This window comes from Melospiza melodia, chromosome 2 (assembly GCF_035770615.1).
Source record: "Melospiza melodia melodia isolate bMelMel2 chromosome 2, bMelMel2.pri, whole genome shotgun sequence".
NCBI lineage: Eukaryota > Metazoa > Chordata > Aves > Passeriformes > Passerellidae > Melospiza > Melospiza melodia.
The window spans coordinates 120,689,579-120,705,999 of NC_086195.1; the positions used below are offsets into that span (position 1 = coordinate 120,689,579).

The window sequence follows — 16,421 nt, forward strand, 5'->3', positions numbered from 1 at the left end:
AGTAGATAAAATTCAGGAAGAAAAATACCTCATACCACTTCTTAACTGCTGCTGCACAATGCACACCATGTGGGACAAGCTGGTGCCTCACTTAACTACAGAAAATTGGTATCAGCTGTTCTTTACAGGGCTGAGAAGTAACTACTTCCTGACTTGCACATCTGTGTAAAATGACTCCCTACACAACTTGGCTTTATGTGCTCTCCAACAGATAAAAGTGTATCAAGTCAAGGAGCCTGAAAGTGTTTACTTTCACTTACCACAGACATATTAAAAGTAAGCCACCATTGTTATTCTTGTCAGTTCTTTATTGGTTTTCATCCTAAAGACTAGCACATTTACAGCATACATGGATTGGATGAAGTAGAATATATAAAACAGTAGCCATATGTTTATGATATATTAATACTGCCCAAAACCAAATAAATAAAAATATTTCAATGCACAAAGCATAGCAAATACAGTCGTGTTGGGACAAAACTGTGTCATATAATACAATAATTTTACACGTGTAAATGAAAAAAAGGCAACTGTGCTGTAGGTACTTTCACAGAACATACACAGAACATACTTGGCAACAGTTTTCTTCTTTTACCTTTGTATGTTTTATAATTTAAAAAATGTACTCAAAAAAGGAACATTAGACAGAACTTCATTTTACAGTAATCCTTAGATTTGCCTCTCCTGTGCAACAGAAAAACTCCCTTCCCCCTTGTGAGGGTCCCATGTGGACTTCACGTGTCACAGTTTTCTCTGGAGCACCGCTCGAGCCCTTGCTGTCGGCGCTGCCCTCGGCAGGAGCCCGAGCTGTGCCCATCCTGGCAGTGCCAGCCCAGCAGTGCCAATTCCATCCCAGCAGTGCCATGTCCATCCTGGCAGTGCCAGCCCAGCAGTGCCAATTCCATCCCAGCAGTGCCATGTCCATCCTGGCAGTGCCAGCCCAGCAGTGCCAACTCCATCCCAGCAGTGCCATGTCCATCCTGGCAGTGCCCATCCCAGCAGTGCCAACTCCATCCCAGCAGTGCCATGTCCATCCTGGCAGTGCCATGGCTATCCCAGCAGTGCCCAGCTTGGCAGAGCTGTGCCCATCCTGGCAGTGCTGCTCCTGTCCTGGCAGTGCCATGTCCATCCCGGCAGTGCCATGTCCATCCTGGCAGTGCCAATTCCATCCCAGCAGTGCCATGTCCATCCTGGCAGTGCCATGTCCAGGGGACACCATGCTGGCAGCTCAGCACCCGGCACAGCCCCACGGCATCCGGGGCTGTGGCTCCAGACAAAATTCAGCAACATTTTCAGATTCCATTGCCATACAAAATAAATAAAGGATTGCTAAGCTCTATAGCAGGTCTAATGATTGTTGGCCACCGTCTAAGAGAGCGGCGCTGCTAATTGTTACAAGAGACATTTGTTATTTCCTTCCGAAGCTGAACATTGGGAGATTTTTAGTGTAACAATACAGGACTTAAAATAAACAACGTTTGAAATAGACAAAATAAAATTATCAACTCATAAAATTATCAACTCATAAAAACTAAGGGATATAAAGAGCATAGTTCATACAAAAATAAAGTAGCATTTCATAATGGGCCAGGGACTGAAGGCTGAGCAGAACTAATGGAGTAGCATGTCTACAGAGATCCCACTGAAAAATTTTTCATCATATATTTCTTTACTTATTAGCAAAAAAATAAAACAAAATCAACACTCATTAATTGGCTAACAAGGTTTGCAACATTTCCGAGTGACTGTTCTACTGTAGATGATTTACTCAGACATGGGTAGGTACTACAATACATTGCTTTTGCACAGAATTCCATGTTTTGTAATCCTAAAGAGTCTAAAATAATGGTAACAGCCTAGTTCAGCAGAACTCTCTGACCTGGCTTTGTGACATGCTGCTCAGTGTTAAACTGCAAAAAGCAAAATGCAAAAACTGCTGGACCTGTAACCCCCAAACCTATATGGGAGCAGAATGAACATGGCTGATTGATAGAGCAGTGACAGCACAGACAAACATCAGTGAGAGGGAGAAAGAAATCAGAAAACAGCCATATACTTACCTGGCTGTTGCTACTCCCCCAAGAAAAAATGGGCAGATTTTTTCTATTCTAAAACTCAGATTTTTAGGAACCAAGAAGGAAAGGACAGTGTGCTGAATGAAACTAGCTAGAGATTACTGGATCCTGTTAAAATTTGGAAATTAACATTTAGCTGCTTTTTAAAATGCTATCTTAGCTTCAAAGGCATTCTTTGGGAGATTATTTCAGAGGAGATCTGTTGAACATTTTTTATCATATGCTATCCAACTGACCACCTTTGTCATAAGCTAGAACCCACCTGTGGTTCTCAGGCACGAGCAGTAGCACTGAGCAGTTCCTCTCTATTGACACAGGGCATTGCTACCTTCCTCAGAAATACCCTGACACCGGCCACACTTTCCCCCACCAGGACTCTCAACAGGTGAAATGCAAAGGTAAACAGAACCCAATTTTGATTTTGGAGCAAAGGGGATGCATTGGGCACTTTGAGACATTTGGTAATGACATACAAAACCGATACAGAAAAATCATATGCTGACCAAAATAACGTAACGCCCCGAGATACGGAGGCTTACAATCCAGAAGTGATATAAAAAAACCATGGGTAAAAATGTGTTAATTAATGTACAACACCATGGAATATACTGAACATGTCACGTGCAACACCAGCGACTTGCTTGTTGCACTTGCCTTAGAGAGGGGAAGGGCATGGGGAACTGTTGCTGGCATTAATAGTTAAGCATCATGATGTTTCTGAAATACTTTTAAAAATCAGTTGTGTGCCCAAGGCCTTATCTGCCAAAGATGACAGGAATTTCTTTTATTTGAACTGAATTATAAACCAGACCTCACATGTCTGGTTTATATATACAAGTGGCCTTTTATATATTGTTAATTTCATACATGAAGGTGGCATCCTATATACAGTAAAACAATTCTTTCTCCTGGCTCTTATTGTGCTGATTTTTTTTTTTTAATCAAACCCCCTTTTATTGATTGTAACAATGCGTTCTACAGTTGCTAAACTGTCTAGGATCCTTTTTATTTACAACTTTTGAGTTTTACTCTCAGTTTTAAAAAGTTTAGGAAAAGCTCAATCTGAAATCAACTCAGTATAAAAAGATGTTATGGAAACAGCTGCCTAAATGCCGTTCCTAGAGTCCTTGCCCATCCAGGAGGTACCTAGCTATTTGCATATAGGTAATTATTAAGTAGCACAGTATCTGCTCATCTTACATACACTGAAGGCTATTGAAACGGGCAGAGAGTCATCACACTATTCTCAAGCTAAGGTGTCAGAATAATTGTTACTATAGATTCCAATTCAGTAACATGCTCTGTATGACCTAACGAAACATACAAAAAGGTTATTTATCTCTTCTGGATGACAAAATCATGTGTTAATCTAGAGTGTATCCACATGTTTTAATGGAACAGCAATTAAAGGACATGGTATGCTTATGTTTCAACTTTTCCATAAGTTCCTTCTGGAGGCCTGTAATACTTTGGGAAAGCCTTCAGTTGCAGGGAATTAAATGCATACTTGCGACATCCAACATTCTTCATTGTATTTTCTCGGCGACAACCCTCACTGGGGAAAAAAACAAGCACAAAAAATGACAGCAGTAAAAGGGAAAAAAAAAAGAAAAAAGACTTAAACTAAGATGAAATGAACTGGTTATTTTATAGCATTAAAATAAAGTTGGTTATATTTAATGAGCGTTTAATTAATTTGCCACTGCAAATATTAAAAGAGATGATTCATCATACAATGCCAGTAAGAAGCACACAGAATGGACACAAGCTATGTCTGATTGCTAGTTTTGCATTTCTAGAAAGCAGCAGCACATCTACTGAGAAGGCTCTTTCACGCCGGTTTCATGTATTTCAAGGTGCACTGTTGAGGAGTTCACATGCCATTCACTGCACAAGGGATCCCAAGGGGTTGCTTAAAAGCAGTTCTGCTAATTTATTAACACATAAAGCTGAAAACCAAAACCTGCAGATCTTTCTATAAGAGCTTTAAATTAATCTTATTGTTCCCTGTATGTCAGTATTATAAGTATTTACTTAAAGATTAGAGCTGATACAAAAATAATGTATGCCTTTCTAGTTATCTCTGCATGCATAAATGGACATGAAAACCAAGGCAATCTAAAAAAATCCTAATCATGAAATAGCAGTGCAAAAAAGACTGGCTGCATCATCACCCCAAAGAAACAAAGCTGTGCAGAATTTAATTTTCACCCAATATTTTGGTGCAACTGCCCCACATTACAAAGAGGTTCTGTGCTACAATAGAAAACTACTCCAGTTATAAGGCTTCTTTACACTTGTAAATCTAATCCACAGTTCCTTTGATTATATCCAAAAAACAGACATACAAAGAGGAAGCACTATCTTTTAAATATATATTATAAATCAATTTAGGCTTGCAGGAGAATTATTATCCCTGATTGAGGACTGGAACCTAAACAATGACAACTAGACCTTCATGGCAAAGTGTACAGTACAGCATCTTATGGTGGAAATGTCAGATTAGTCCTGTCTTGGAGACAGCTGCAGCATCTACCAGGTAAGCTGTGATCATCTGATTCAAAAGGAGGGTTTGGATTCTGGTTCAGTTTGAAAGCTCTCATGCTCTTACAGACCTCACCATTCTTCTAATTTTGGTTCATGAAACTGGCTGTAACTGTGTTCTGTATGTAATACCAAGTTTAACTTCATAAAATACAGTAATTTTTTCTCTTTACTTTAAGGAATAGTTTAACTAAGTTTGAAATTTGTCTCTGGAGCACATTCTGTGCTTGCCTTTTATAGAATGGATCATCTGTGATGACACTGTTTTTCTGGCACTGGTTTGTGTTTCACAAAACTCCCCCGATGGCTCTTGCAGCCAAATAGATACATCAAAAGTTTGCACAACTCATACTTCAGAGAACTAATAAAAGCAGTAAGTTTAACTAGCAAATATGTAATGCTAGGTGAGCATTTTAACTGCAAAGTGAATCATTCTCTTCATATCACATTTCACTGCATCTGGTTATTGCATGTGTTCCTCATGGCACAGATACAGTGACAAGGATTTATTGCCCACATTTCACATGCCATCTTCCTTGCTTTGGAAGCATATAAGGAGGATGCACTACTGCATCTTAAATCTGAATGCCTTAACAAAAGCACAGACCAGGCCCCAAAAGGAAAAAAAAAAACCCCAATTTTTTCCCATTGAAATGAAAAAGAAAAAACCTGCATTTTTTCCAAGAAGCCTGGGCTTTCATTCCAAACAGTTTTAAGGTGGTCTTACTGCAACCCTAGTGGTAATCATGAGCAGCACCTTCACACTTTAAACAGATTCATAATCTCAGGGAGCTCAGTGGATGTGCCTGCCACCAGAGTGTGGCTGGAGCCTGGAACAGCTGCCCAGGGAGAGTGGCAGAGTGCAAGAAGGGCTCGGACAGCGCTCTCAGCACAGCCTGTGCCTGTCCTGTGCCAAGCCAGGAACTGATCCTTGGCCCCTCCAACTCAGGAGATTCTGTGATTCTAAACTTACTTTCACATCTGGTTAGACTGAACTCAGGACACCCCCACATTGCCAGATCAAGGCCACAGTCCAACCTGACAACTGCTCACCTTGTAAAAAGGTAGACTGGGGCACCCCCAGCAGACAAACCAGTGCTAACCATAAAGAACAGATGATTTCTGTGGAGACACAGCAGCATCAGATATCAGCACAGCACAGGGATGTGTCCCAAACCACCACAGCATGATAAACCTCAAGAGCAGTGAGGATGCACCAATGTACTGAAACTCATCGCAACTAAAAATTAATATAATATGTGCTTTTTATATATATAGATAAGCATATATGTCTTTGTGGTGTTTTTTTTGTTTTGTTTTTTGTTGTTTTTTTTTTTTTCCTTTAAAAACAAAATTGGAAGAATAGTGAGGAAAAATATTAAGAGATAGTGTACTGCACAGTCTGATTTCATGAAGACACAAATATAACCACACACTTTTTTTTTTTTTTAGTTAGAATAATTAAATCCAAATTTAGGATTTAATTCTGATTTTTATTCTAACTGTGCTTTTATGCTTTTTTTTTTTTTTAATTTCAGCATACTTCTCTCAGCAGCTCTCAGTTCCATTAAAATTTATAATAAAAGCTAAAGCTATCTCTATTTTTTGAGCAAGTTAATAGTAGAAAATACAAATCACAGTACTAGTTCTCCTCAGAAGCCCAATGTCATCTCAGGCACCAAGCGAAGTAAAACCCCTTATGAAGTTATCAAACTACATTAAATGAGGTTAGATTTTTATCAGCTATTGCTATTGACAAGCTCTGCCAGACCACAGCATCAACAAAATCTTCCAGTTTAAATAGGCCTCCCCTAGTTTGATGTTACATATAAATGATGATCAAATTTCATCTGCAATTACTCTGCATCACTAAACTAGGAAGCCACTTCAGCCTCACCACTTAAATAAATGCTAACTTGCCATTGCTCGCTTATCATTAAGCCACTATCAGCATCATAATTTATTAAAGCTGTGCAACGCTTAAAAATTGAAGTAACAGTAATATTTAGTTTAATGTAATCAAAATAAAGCCCAGTGGAAAACCTGAAACCCACCTACTAAAGGAGTTAACTGAAACCTCCCACTTCTTGCCTGAAAATTAAAGACCATTATCTTTAACTTCTAGGATGCCCATATTTCACAGTAAGTTCTATAACAGAGCACCTAAAATAGATAATGGATCATTAGCAGGCTAATGCCAGTCACATCCCCTTCCTAACCACAAGGTTCATTTTCCTCATGTCTTTAATACATTGCAAAATGCAGATCTACAAATAGAATGAAATAATTCTGCATGCAGCACACTGCAAGTTGTTTTATGAGTGTTTTCTAGTCTGTTAGAATATATTTAACCATGAGAAAGGAACAAAACTATGTTTCTACAAACTGTTCAATAATGTAATTTGGATATTATGCTTTTAAATGAAAGTATAAATTTGTTACTTCTTTAAATAAATTTCTTACAATTTCTTATAAACCCCACCCATGTTTTTATTTTTCTCTTCGTACCTCGTAAAAATGAAAGGCAAGGTTAGCATACACCTTAAATATACAAAAAGATACAAATTCTTTTCAGACAGAGTTCCTTTCTCTGGAATACATGAAACAAGTAACACAAAATTGTATTTGGTAAGAGATCTTCAGGCCGGCTAAAGTAAAGAGGTAACAGGCCAATGTCAGACTATGTTACAAGCACTGAAAGCAGAACAATAATTTAAAGTTTCAATACAACTGGTTTTGATAAAATAATTTGATGTATATTTACAGTTTAGTACAATAGAAACGTAAAATTGTAAGGCATAATAATAATTCTTGGCAGACAATGCTATGACACATTCCTTTGTCCAGCAGGTACCAAGTGGCAATACACATTCAAGCACTTTTTTGTTTTTGTGGGTTTTTGTTGTTTTTCTTTTTTTTCTTTCTTTTTTTTTTTTTTTGTTTTGTTTTTGAACTCTATCTTCACTTGCAACGTAATCTGGCCACCAGGTATGCTATGCTCAGAAACAGCCACACAATCAGTAAATTGGGGCTGAGAGCTAGTAAAGGAATAGAGTAGAGGAGGCTGGGATCTAGTCTGAAATCTCGGATGGGCACCAAGCCACTCAAGTTCTTCTGGGTGACTATCTCCCGTGTTCCAATGCTGTGAAAAGGAAGAAGTTTGGGAAGAGGGAAAATAAAACAGAACGGAAGACAGACATGCAAATGGATGGATAAAAAGAGATGGCAACACAAGGTGGTCAAGAAAATGAAAAAACATGGAAGAACGCACAACAGAACCAGAAGATGAAGTAAAGAAAGAGTGGAAAAACATCTCAAAAATATGTATCAGTACAATTATAAAAATAAGGAGAGGGAAAGAGAATAAAAGAGAAAAATAAGAAAGAAGTACTGTAGTCTAGTGAAAATAAACACATGTAGGTTGAACATTAATGGTTTTCCATGTTCATTCTTTCAGATTACCAAGCAATAATACCCCATGCTGCTCTGCCATGCTTTGGCATGCTGCAAAGAAGTGGAGCTCTGAAAAGCAAGCTGAACATGAATAACCATTGTAGTATTTGACCCTTTCAAACATCTTTCCATGTGGGCTGTAGTGATTTAATTTAACCTCTTAACTACCTGTCCAACACCTCAATTAAAAAAAAAAAAAACAAAAAAACCAAAAAAAACCCCACCCACCTATTTTTCTGCTTGGACATGAATTCAAGGATACATCAATAGGCTTATTTCTGAAGACATGCTGCAAAGCCCATCTCATTGTGCACCCACTCCTTACACTGAGCACCAAAGGCCACAGTGAAGAGCAGCTCCCCAGGTAGCCTGGTTGGCTCTGTAGTGTGGTCTCCAAGTCTGGATCACTCTTATACCCTGAGCACTCCAACTCTATTTTTAGTTTACAAAGCAACAACTAAATGACCAAGATGAACAGCAAGGAAAGGCTAAGAGAATTGGATTTATTTGGCCTGGAAAAGAGATGGCTTAGGGGTGATGGCATTGCAGCCTTCTAGTACTAGAGGGAAGATGGAGAGAGATTATTTACAAGAGCATGTAGTGACAGGACAAGGGGGAATATGCTAAAAGGGAAAGAGAACACGTTTAGATTAGATAAAAGGAAAAAATTCTTTATTCTGAGGATGGTGAGGCAGCCAGGGATGTTTATCCCTGGGAGTGTTCAAGGCGAGGCTGGATGGGGCCTTGAGCAAACCTGGTCTAAGGTTCAATTGAATGTGTCCCTGTCCATGGCAGGGGTGTTGGAACTAGATCATCTTCAAGGTCCCTTTCAACTCAAACAATTCTATGATTCTGTGATTCTAAATGCAATCTGTAAGCCTGATGCTGCTCAAGCTTGTGCACTTGCTCCACCCATAACAAACCATCCATAACCTTGATGGTTGAGTAGCAGGGTTATGTAAGCATCAGACAATGTCCTGCAAGAAATCAGACACACCCTGGAGGTGGTGAAAAAGAGCATTCAGATGCTAGTGACACATCAAGTCAAATGGAATTAGGTGGGCAAGGAACTAAACCAACTGTATTTCTGATCTGGATTTGATCCAAATTGGCGATGAAGACATGTTTTCACTCCTGGTGCCTAGTGGTCAAGGCTAGATTGAATCTGTGATGCCTACAAATCCCAATTTCTTTGTAGCAGTGGGGAGAGTGTGTGTGTGTGATCAGGAGAATCAGCCAGTGGAAACCTAGTGTTTACTGGAAAGTGGTGGATAAAGCCTCAATGAAATGGCCTGGAGGAAGAAAAGTGTTTTAGAATATAGAGAAAATGTACAACACTTGGAGAAGTAAAGAAGGGCTAAAAATGTTAAGCTGGCATTATGAACACCACATGCCACATCCCCACCACTAAAAATGAGTATCATGCTACTCAATTTTACACAAAGACATATACACAGACACATATGGTGGGAATGGAGGCAAGAGCTGGAAAGTGCATTCCTTGTCACTGTTGGCCCATGAAGACGCTTCCCCCTCATGAGTGAAAGGTCACCTTTTGGAAATATCAAATATTCCAAATTGTACAGGATCTTAAATCAAAACATTCATCAGCAGACTAGCTCTAGGGTTAGGAGACAGAGCAATTTCCCTTCTACTTTAGCTTGCATTTGGGAGGTGGAGGGCAAGGTTTTTAAATTCTCATATTTATTTCTTAACATCTCCAATGCACTGGAAATAAATTTAAAAACATTTCTCTGAGTCTGATTTGCCAGTTTTGTACCAGTAACTGGCAAGGGATCTCCCTGTCTTTATCTCAACCCATGAGCTTTTTCACATATTTTTCCCCCCTGTCCTGTTGGGGGAAAGTAGTGAACAGCTGGGTGGTCATCTGCTAAGTGGTCTGGCTCAACTTAATATGATTTTATTCTTAAAGCAGGTCAATTAGTGAAGAAATCCAACCAAGACTGTTATCATAGCTGTTCTATTTCATGAGTGGCCATACTCAAACATGACTCCTAGGACTTTATTATGTAATCATTTTAGTCAGCACCATGGTGATTTTCCTCACCTCATTTCCAGCTGCTGTTCAAGAGCTCCTACCAGAGATGGCCCTTCTCTGTTGGCCAAATTGTTTGTGTTGCACCTTCCTAATTAATTTCATTTAATGAAAATGAGCTGGGCTACCCAAAACACGTAAAGGATTTTGCTACCCAGAATGATCTTGACTGAAACTGCCTTAGAGCACATTCCCACAAACAGCTCCACTGGCATTTCTGACAAGACAGAAATCTGGTAGGAAGAGGGAGGGCAGGCACTCAAAGATCTAGAGGGGAATGTGGGCTGCAGATGGAAGAGACTACCTGAGCCAGCTGGACTTTGACTCTTGTTCTGCCTTTACTGGTCAGGTAGCCATGTCCTCTTAGCTTGGAATTCCAGTCATATCATCATGATTTTACTATTTGTGAGCTGGGAGTTACTCTATGTTTGATTTGGGACTGGAAAGGCTGTAACTTATTTACAGAAAATTACTTTATTGTAATAGGGTATTGGTTTCTAAGGTGAAAGCCACAAACTTGTTTCTGTAAATTTCTATAAGAATCTAGAAGAACATTCAATGTTTCCTTCCTGATGTCCCTGCTCATTGAACATAATTATCACAGACACATAATTATCACAAGACTAGGAAAGAAGGGAAGTCCCTGAGGACAAGTAAGTGGGAACTAACATCTCTGAAGACCAACATTACATGGAAGAAGATGATGCTTTCCTAATTTTTTGAAGACTGGTATAAGCAAAGATGCTTTTCTTCTCTGGAAAGTTGTCAGTAGAAAAGAGATTAAATACTTTCAGTCTCACAAATTACTAGTACTTCCCTGTCCTTCTAAATGCCTCAGAAACTTCAAAAGTCTTTAAGAACGAACCAAACCTTGCTTTTCCAGTACACTTAAATAAAAGACCCAGGTTAAAAGAACAAAATTCAAGCTTTCTGAATGCCCTGGAAGCAATCTGGGCACAATTTGCTACCCTTTTTTATCCTGTACCTGTCGTCTAAGTCAGGTGAAATGGTCCAGGCCGGAATAGGATTTGGTGGAGTTGGACTCCTACATATTTGTTCTATAATCCTTGTCTCTCTCATTACACTTCATTAATTCTGTGCCATTGTTCTTGAGTGGAATTAAAAAATAATTTTAAAAACATGACCACCTATCCCAAAGAGCAATAAGAGGAAGAGTGATGGGCTTGAAGAATGGTGTAATCTTGGTTTTCCTTCTGGACAAGTCAGTATTTGTCTTGCACAATCTCTCTTAGTCAAAGATTTAGCAGAAGAAAAAGTCATGTCTTTCACCTGCCAGAGCAAGTCCCTGATGTTGGTAGAACACTCAAGCCAAAGGTTTTGATTAAATTGGCCCTCCTTCAATATCCCTGTGTAGGTCAACACAAAGCAGTAATTTTCTTGGGTCACTATTTTATCTGATCCTGTGTTATATTAAAATGGTAGACTGAAGGACCAAAACAATGTTATTATTAACCTCTCTCTCTCTCTCTTGTGTCCGTGATTGCATTAAAAAAACCCAGTGACCCTGTAAAGAATTTGAAGAAAGTAACAAGATTCCCAGTATTTCTCCTAGTTGGTTTTACTCTTATTAAATACACAACTGTGAAACTGTATAAGAGTTTCAGATGTCTATGTCAACAAGTTGGACAATTTAAATAAAGATGTCCATTTTAAGTTAGTAAATTCTCCCTCACAAAGCTGTTTCAGGTTTTGTTTCTAATATCAAGGTTTAAGTAGTTTCTGAGTGCACTTTTCATGTACTGTACTAACTCTGTGACAATGTAGCAAAAAGTGCAGCAAAAACTTGAAAATAAAAAAGTCCAGTGCCACCCAATTAGATGCAGGTATAAACCCCCAAATTACTAGTGTAAGAGGCTGCAAGTGTTATTATATGAGACATTTTTCTTCTAGGTAACTGAAGAGTAAGAAAGGGTCAAACAGCAAAAACATACAGAAAGGATAAGAGAATTGAACACTCTAGAGAATTTGGTGAAAAGACACACGAGTACAGTACATTTGATAAGAGTGAATGTTGAAAAACAGGACTGAACAGCATTGTTGAACTACATTGATAAAGACTAAAGCTAGATTTCTTATCCTTTCTTTTGGTATGTGACTTACGGAGTTTTCCAGCAGTGCTTGAAACAAGGCATTGAACAACAGTAAACAGATTTTTTTTTTTTTTAAGTACAGTACTTAATTCTGCAAACATCTCTGCTGCTTCAGAATACAGAACATCATTATTTTGATATGACAACAGCACACTGACACGTTGTGATGAAATTGGGTTGCTATATAGTGTGAAACACTCATACTGACATTTCACCCAGTGAGCAGTGTTTCACTGCTAAAGGATACACTGGCAAACCAGTGCAAACTGCAGGTGTCTGTGTTTCAAAGAATAAAAAACAGTAATCTCCCTGATCTAGAACTAAGAAACCTAGTGCTATGACAGTTCAGGTAAAGTCATCATTAAACAACTTTCAAAGAAGCACCAGTTTCCTGTTCTGTAAGCTCAGCATTAATGGAAAACATATTTTTACATGCTTGTCTGAAAACTCCTGATTTTCTACTGAAAACTCAAGCCCATCTGATATAAATCTGGTAAGAACCAGCTTTAGCATATGCAACTCACATGCATGGGAGGGATGAATTCTAGCAGTCAGTTTTACAGTTTCCTGACTTTAGCTTACTTTTTTTTTCTTTTGATGGAAACAGAGACCATCAGTCCTCTGCAGTTTGCATGGTTCCTTATTTAGGAATAAGTAATGTGGTCAAACTCTTACCTCCTCATACACTCCAGAGCCTGAGTGAAGACCTGTGGAGCCATTCCATGTTCATGCTGTAGGATCAAACACTGCTCCAGGGTGATGGACATGGCAGTCCTATCCTTGGCACTCTTACAGCTCGTGAACCGAACCCCGTTGAGTCTGCGGCATATCTGGAAATGGGACAGACAACCCATCACTCTTTCTACAGGCAAAACTTCCTGCCAGAGACAACACCTGTACTTCCCCTCAGACACACACAAATGTTCTCTAGGACTTCAATGTCAAAGTTTGGCATGTTTGAGGGAGCAGAACATCATTGTATGAGTTGAGGGGAAAATCTGACATGGAAAATAAAATGTATTTCCCCATGTCTCATTCTAGAGAAGGTCTAGCCTGGCAGCATTTGCAAGCTACATGCAAGCAAATGAAGAAATTCAAACATTCCAGTAATAAAAAAGGGGCAAATACATATCAATACAGAAAATCAGCTGAACTATGCAGAGATGGTTAGATGAATAAATACCTCAGCAGCTTGCCAAAGGATATCAACATTCTTGTTTTTCCTTGCATGAACATTTTGTCCCAGAAATCTTAACAGTTCAGGCAGGCACGTCTGACTACGAGATCGAGGTAGACCTATAAAGCAAACAAAATCAACTCCACTTATTCATCTGTATTCAACAGATCTTTTGCAAAGTGTTTCTGTATGCCTGTTGCAAACACATTTGTATTTTCTTGAAACTGGAAAAATTATTCAAGTTCTGATTTAATTTGTACCATCAACAAAACAAATCCACATTTAATTAAACTCAATTGGAAATATAAATTCCAGTTATTTAAAACTTCAGGGACTCAAAATCTAATAGCAGTATAATAAGAGAATGAACAAAGGGAGCAAGATTGGTATAGTCTTTTCATTTCTGTGTCACAGATTTGACAGGAGAACATGCATGTCTTCAGAGAAACTCTGAAGATATTTTATATTCTGCTCACATTTTCGATTTTAAATTTGCAAGCTGGTCAGCTTTCAGTTACAAGAAACACGCACAGGACACCACATTGCCATGATCTGTTTATTAATATTTCACTAAATAGAAATAAAGTAGTTGAAATTTTTGAGAGTACCTTCAGTACTCATCTTCTGTGTTCAAACTGTTGCACATCATCTCTTACACATGTAGCAAGATACTCCAGACAATCAATTACAAGTATTTAACAAGTTCTCTTTTTTAAAGGAGTAACCGCAGAGAACACCAACTAAAGTTGTGACTGAATAAATACAGTGTTTTTATTCAGGTATGCACTGTAAGAGATGACATTGTGACAAAAAGAATCCAACATGAGTGACACCTGAGGCTTTATTTTAGGCCTACTTCTCATAGCAAAGTCTCAGGTTGGACTAACCTGATCTCCTAGAGGAAGGTGACCTGCTGAGCAGATGGGGGAAGGCTGTGGACATTGTTTACCTGGACCTTGGCAAAGCCTTTGTTGCTGCTTCCCACAGCATTCTCCTGCACTAAGTGCTCATGGCTTGGTGGGACATTCTGTTCACTGGGTAAAACAACACAGCTGGAGGGCCAGGCCCACAGGGTGCTGGTGAATGGTGCTACACCCAGCTGGTGGCTGGTCACCAGTGTGGCTCCCCAGGGCTCAGTTCTGCAGCCAGTCCTGTTTAAAATCCTTATCAGTGATCAGGAGGAGAGGATCAAGTGCACTCTCACTCAGTGGCACCAAGCTGGGCAGCAGTTCTGATCTACTGGGGGGCAGGAAATCTCTACAGAGGGATCTGGACAGGCTGGATCAATAAGCCAAGGCCACTTTTGTGGGGTTCAGCATGACCAAGTGCCAGATCCTGCCCTTGGCTCACAACAACCCCAGGCAGTGCTACAGGCTGGGGGCAGAGAGGCTGGGAAGCTGCCCAGTGGGAAGGGACCTGGGGGTGCTGGTCCACAGCAGCTGAACATGAGCCAGCAGTGCCCAGGTGGCCAAGAAGGCCAATGGTGACCTGGCCTGGATCAGCAATGGTGTGGCCAGCAGGAGCAGGGCAGGGATTGTGCCCTGTACTCAGCACTGGTGAGGCCGCACCTCAAATCCTGTGCTCAGTTCTGGGCCCTCCACTGTAAGAAGGACATCCAGGTGCTGCAACCTCAGTGGTGTCCAGAGAAGGGCAACAGAGCTGGTGAAGCGTGTGGAGCACAAGTCAGATGAGAAGCAGCTGAAGGAGCAGCTGTTTAGCCTGGAGAAAAGGAGGCTCAGGGGACCTTACTGCTCTCCACAACCACCTGAAAGCCAGCAGGGCTCTTCTCCCAGGCAACCAGCAACAGGACAGGAGAAAATGGCCTCAAGCTGCACCAGGGGAGATCAAGATTGGATGTTGGGAAATATTTCGTCACTGTTGTCAAACATGGAACAAGGTGCTCAGGGAAGTGGTGAGTCAGCATCCCTGGAGGTATTTTAAAAATGTGGAGTTGTGGCATTTGGGGAGACAGTTTGGAGTGGACTTAGCAGTACTGGGGAAACAGTTGGACTTGATGATCTTAAAGATCTTTTCCAACCTAAACAATTCTACATTTCTATTCTATAATTAACAATACTGTGCCTGTCCTGGGCTGGGCTGTTTGATTTCTACATCTAGAAAGAAACCAATACCTGTAAACAAAAAGAGGGCACAGGCCATCTCCTCTTTCTAAAGACAAGGTGAGCTAACAGAACAAGGACAAGGAGCTAAGACTATTTCTTAGAAATTCTGCAGAGCTTAGAATTAATAACACAGACACATGGACAGTGGATAAGGAATCAACTTTTCTTGTGTAGTGCTCCTGAAGAGAAAATTTCCTGCAATCTTCCAGCAGATAGTTCACTGGGACCTTTGTCCCCTAGAATGATCTGTCTGTTTTTCCTGTTGCCTCTACCTACCACAGACTACATAATTAGGCATAATCACCTGGTTTGCAGTTAAATGTAAAATGCTATTCTCCCTTGATAAGGGTTCACAGAAAAGCACACTTCATTTTGTATATCCTAAATTATCACAACTTTCAGGAGAAAAAAAAAAGAAAAAGCCAAAAGATGATTGGATCAAACATAAGAGGTTTGTGGAAGAGGGAAGAGACTGAAATAAAAACAAAAAAAAAGGCAAGCAAATAAAAAGGAGAGGAAGGAGCTGAATGGGAATTATTTTTATAAAAGACTAGACAGATACATGAACAAAATTCATTTTAAACTGGTTAATTTTTGAATCATACAAGAAAATCTGATTCTAGACTACTATACAATAAAAAATTAAACTTCGCAGCTAACATTCCAGAGAATTTATTATGCAGCAGTATGAATGCCTGGATGGAGGGAAGCAGGTTCTGCTCACAGCTGTATCAAAAAAAAATTCAAAGTAACCAAACTTGCAATAGCACACTTTAACAGACAGAATTCTTACTATCCTGTTGCATGCTGTTGCATTTGTATTTCTGGAAAAAAATTGTAACTGTAGAGCACATGAAATAACCTTAGAAGAGGTTTGATTGT

At 39.6% G+C, this 16,421-nt stretch overlaps 1 protein-coding gene across 17 annotated transcripts in view; it reads right to left on the reverse strand.

The window, feature by feature from the left end:
- Window positions 1–287: 287 nt before the first annotated feature.
- The window catches only part of INPP4A (inositol polyphosphate-4-phosphatase type I A), a 110,361-nt gene continuing 94,227 nt past the window's right edge, over window positions 288–16,421 (reverse strand). For 10 of the 17 annotated variants that reach the window (XM_063149746.1, XM_063149744.1, XM_063149750.1 and 7 more), the window contains 3 exons: window positions 13,423–13,535; window positions 12,915–13,069; window positions 6,128–7,761 (listed from right to left, as the gene is read on the reverse strand). In XM_063149746.1, coding sequence (XP_063005816.1) covers window positions 7,581–7,761; window positions 12,915–13,069; window positions 13,423–13,535 — 449 coding nt within the window. In that variant the 3' untranslated portion in view covers window positions 6,128–7,580. Of the gene's footprint in view, window positions 3,631–6,127; window positions 7,762–12,914; window positions 13,070–13,422; window positions 13,536–16,421 lie in introns of those variants that run through there. The other 7 variants (XM_063149754.1, XM_063149753.1, XM_063149752.1 and 4 more) reach the window with 1 other exon arrangement.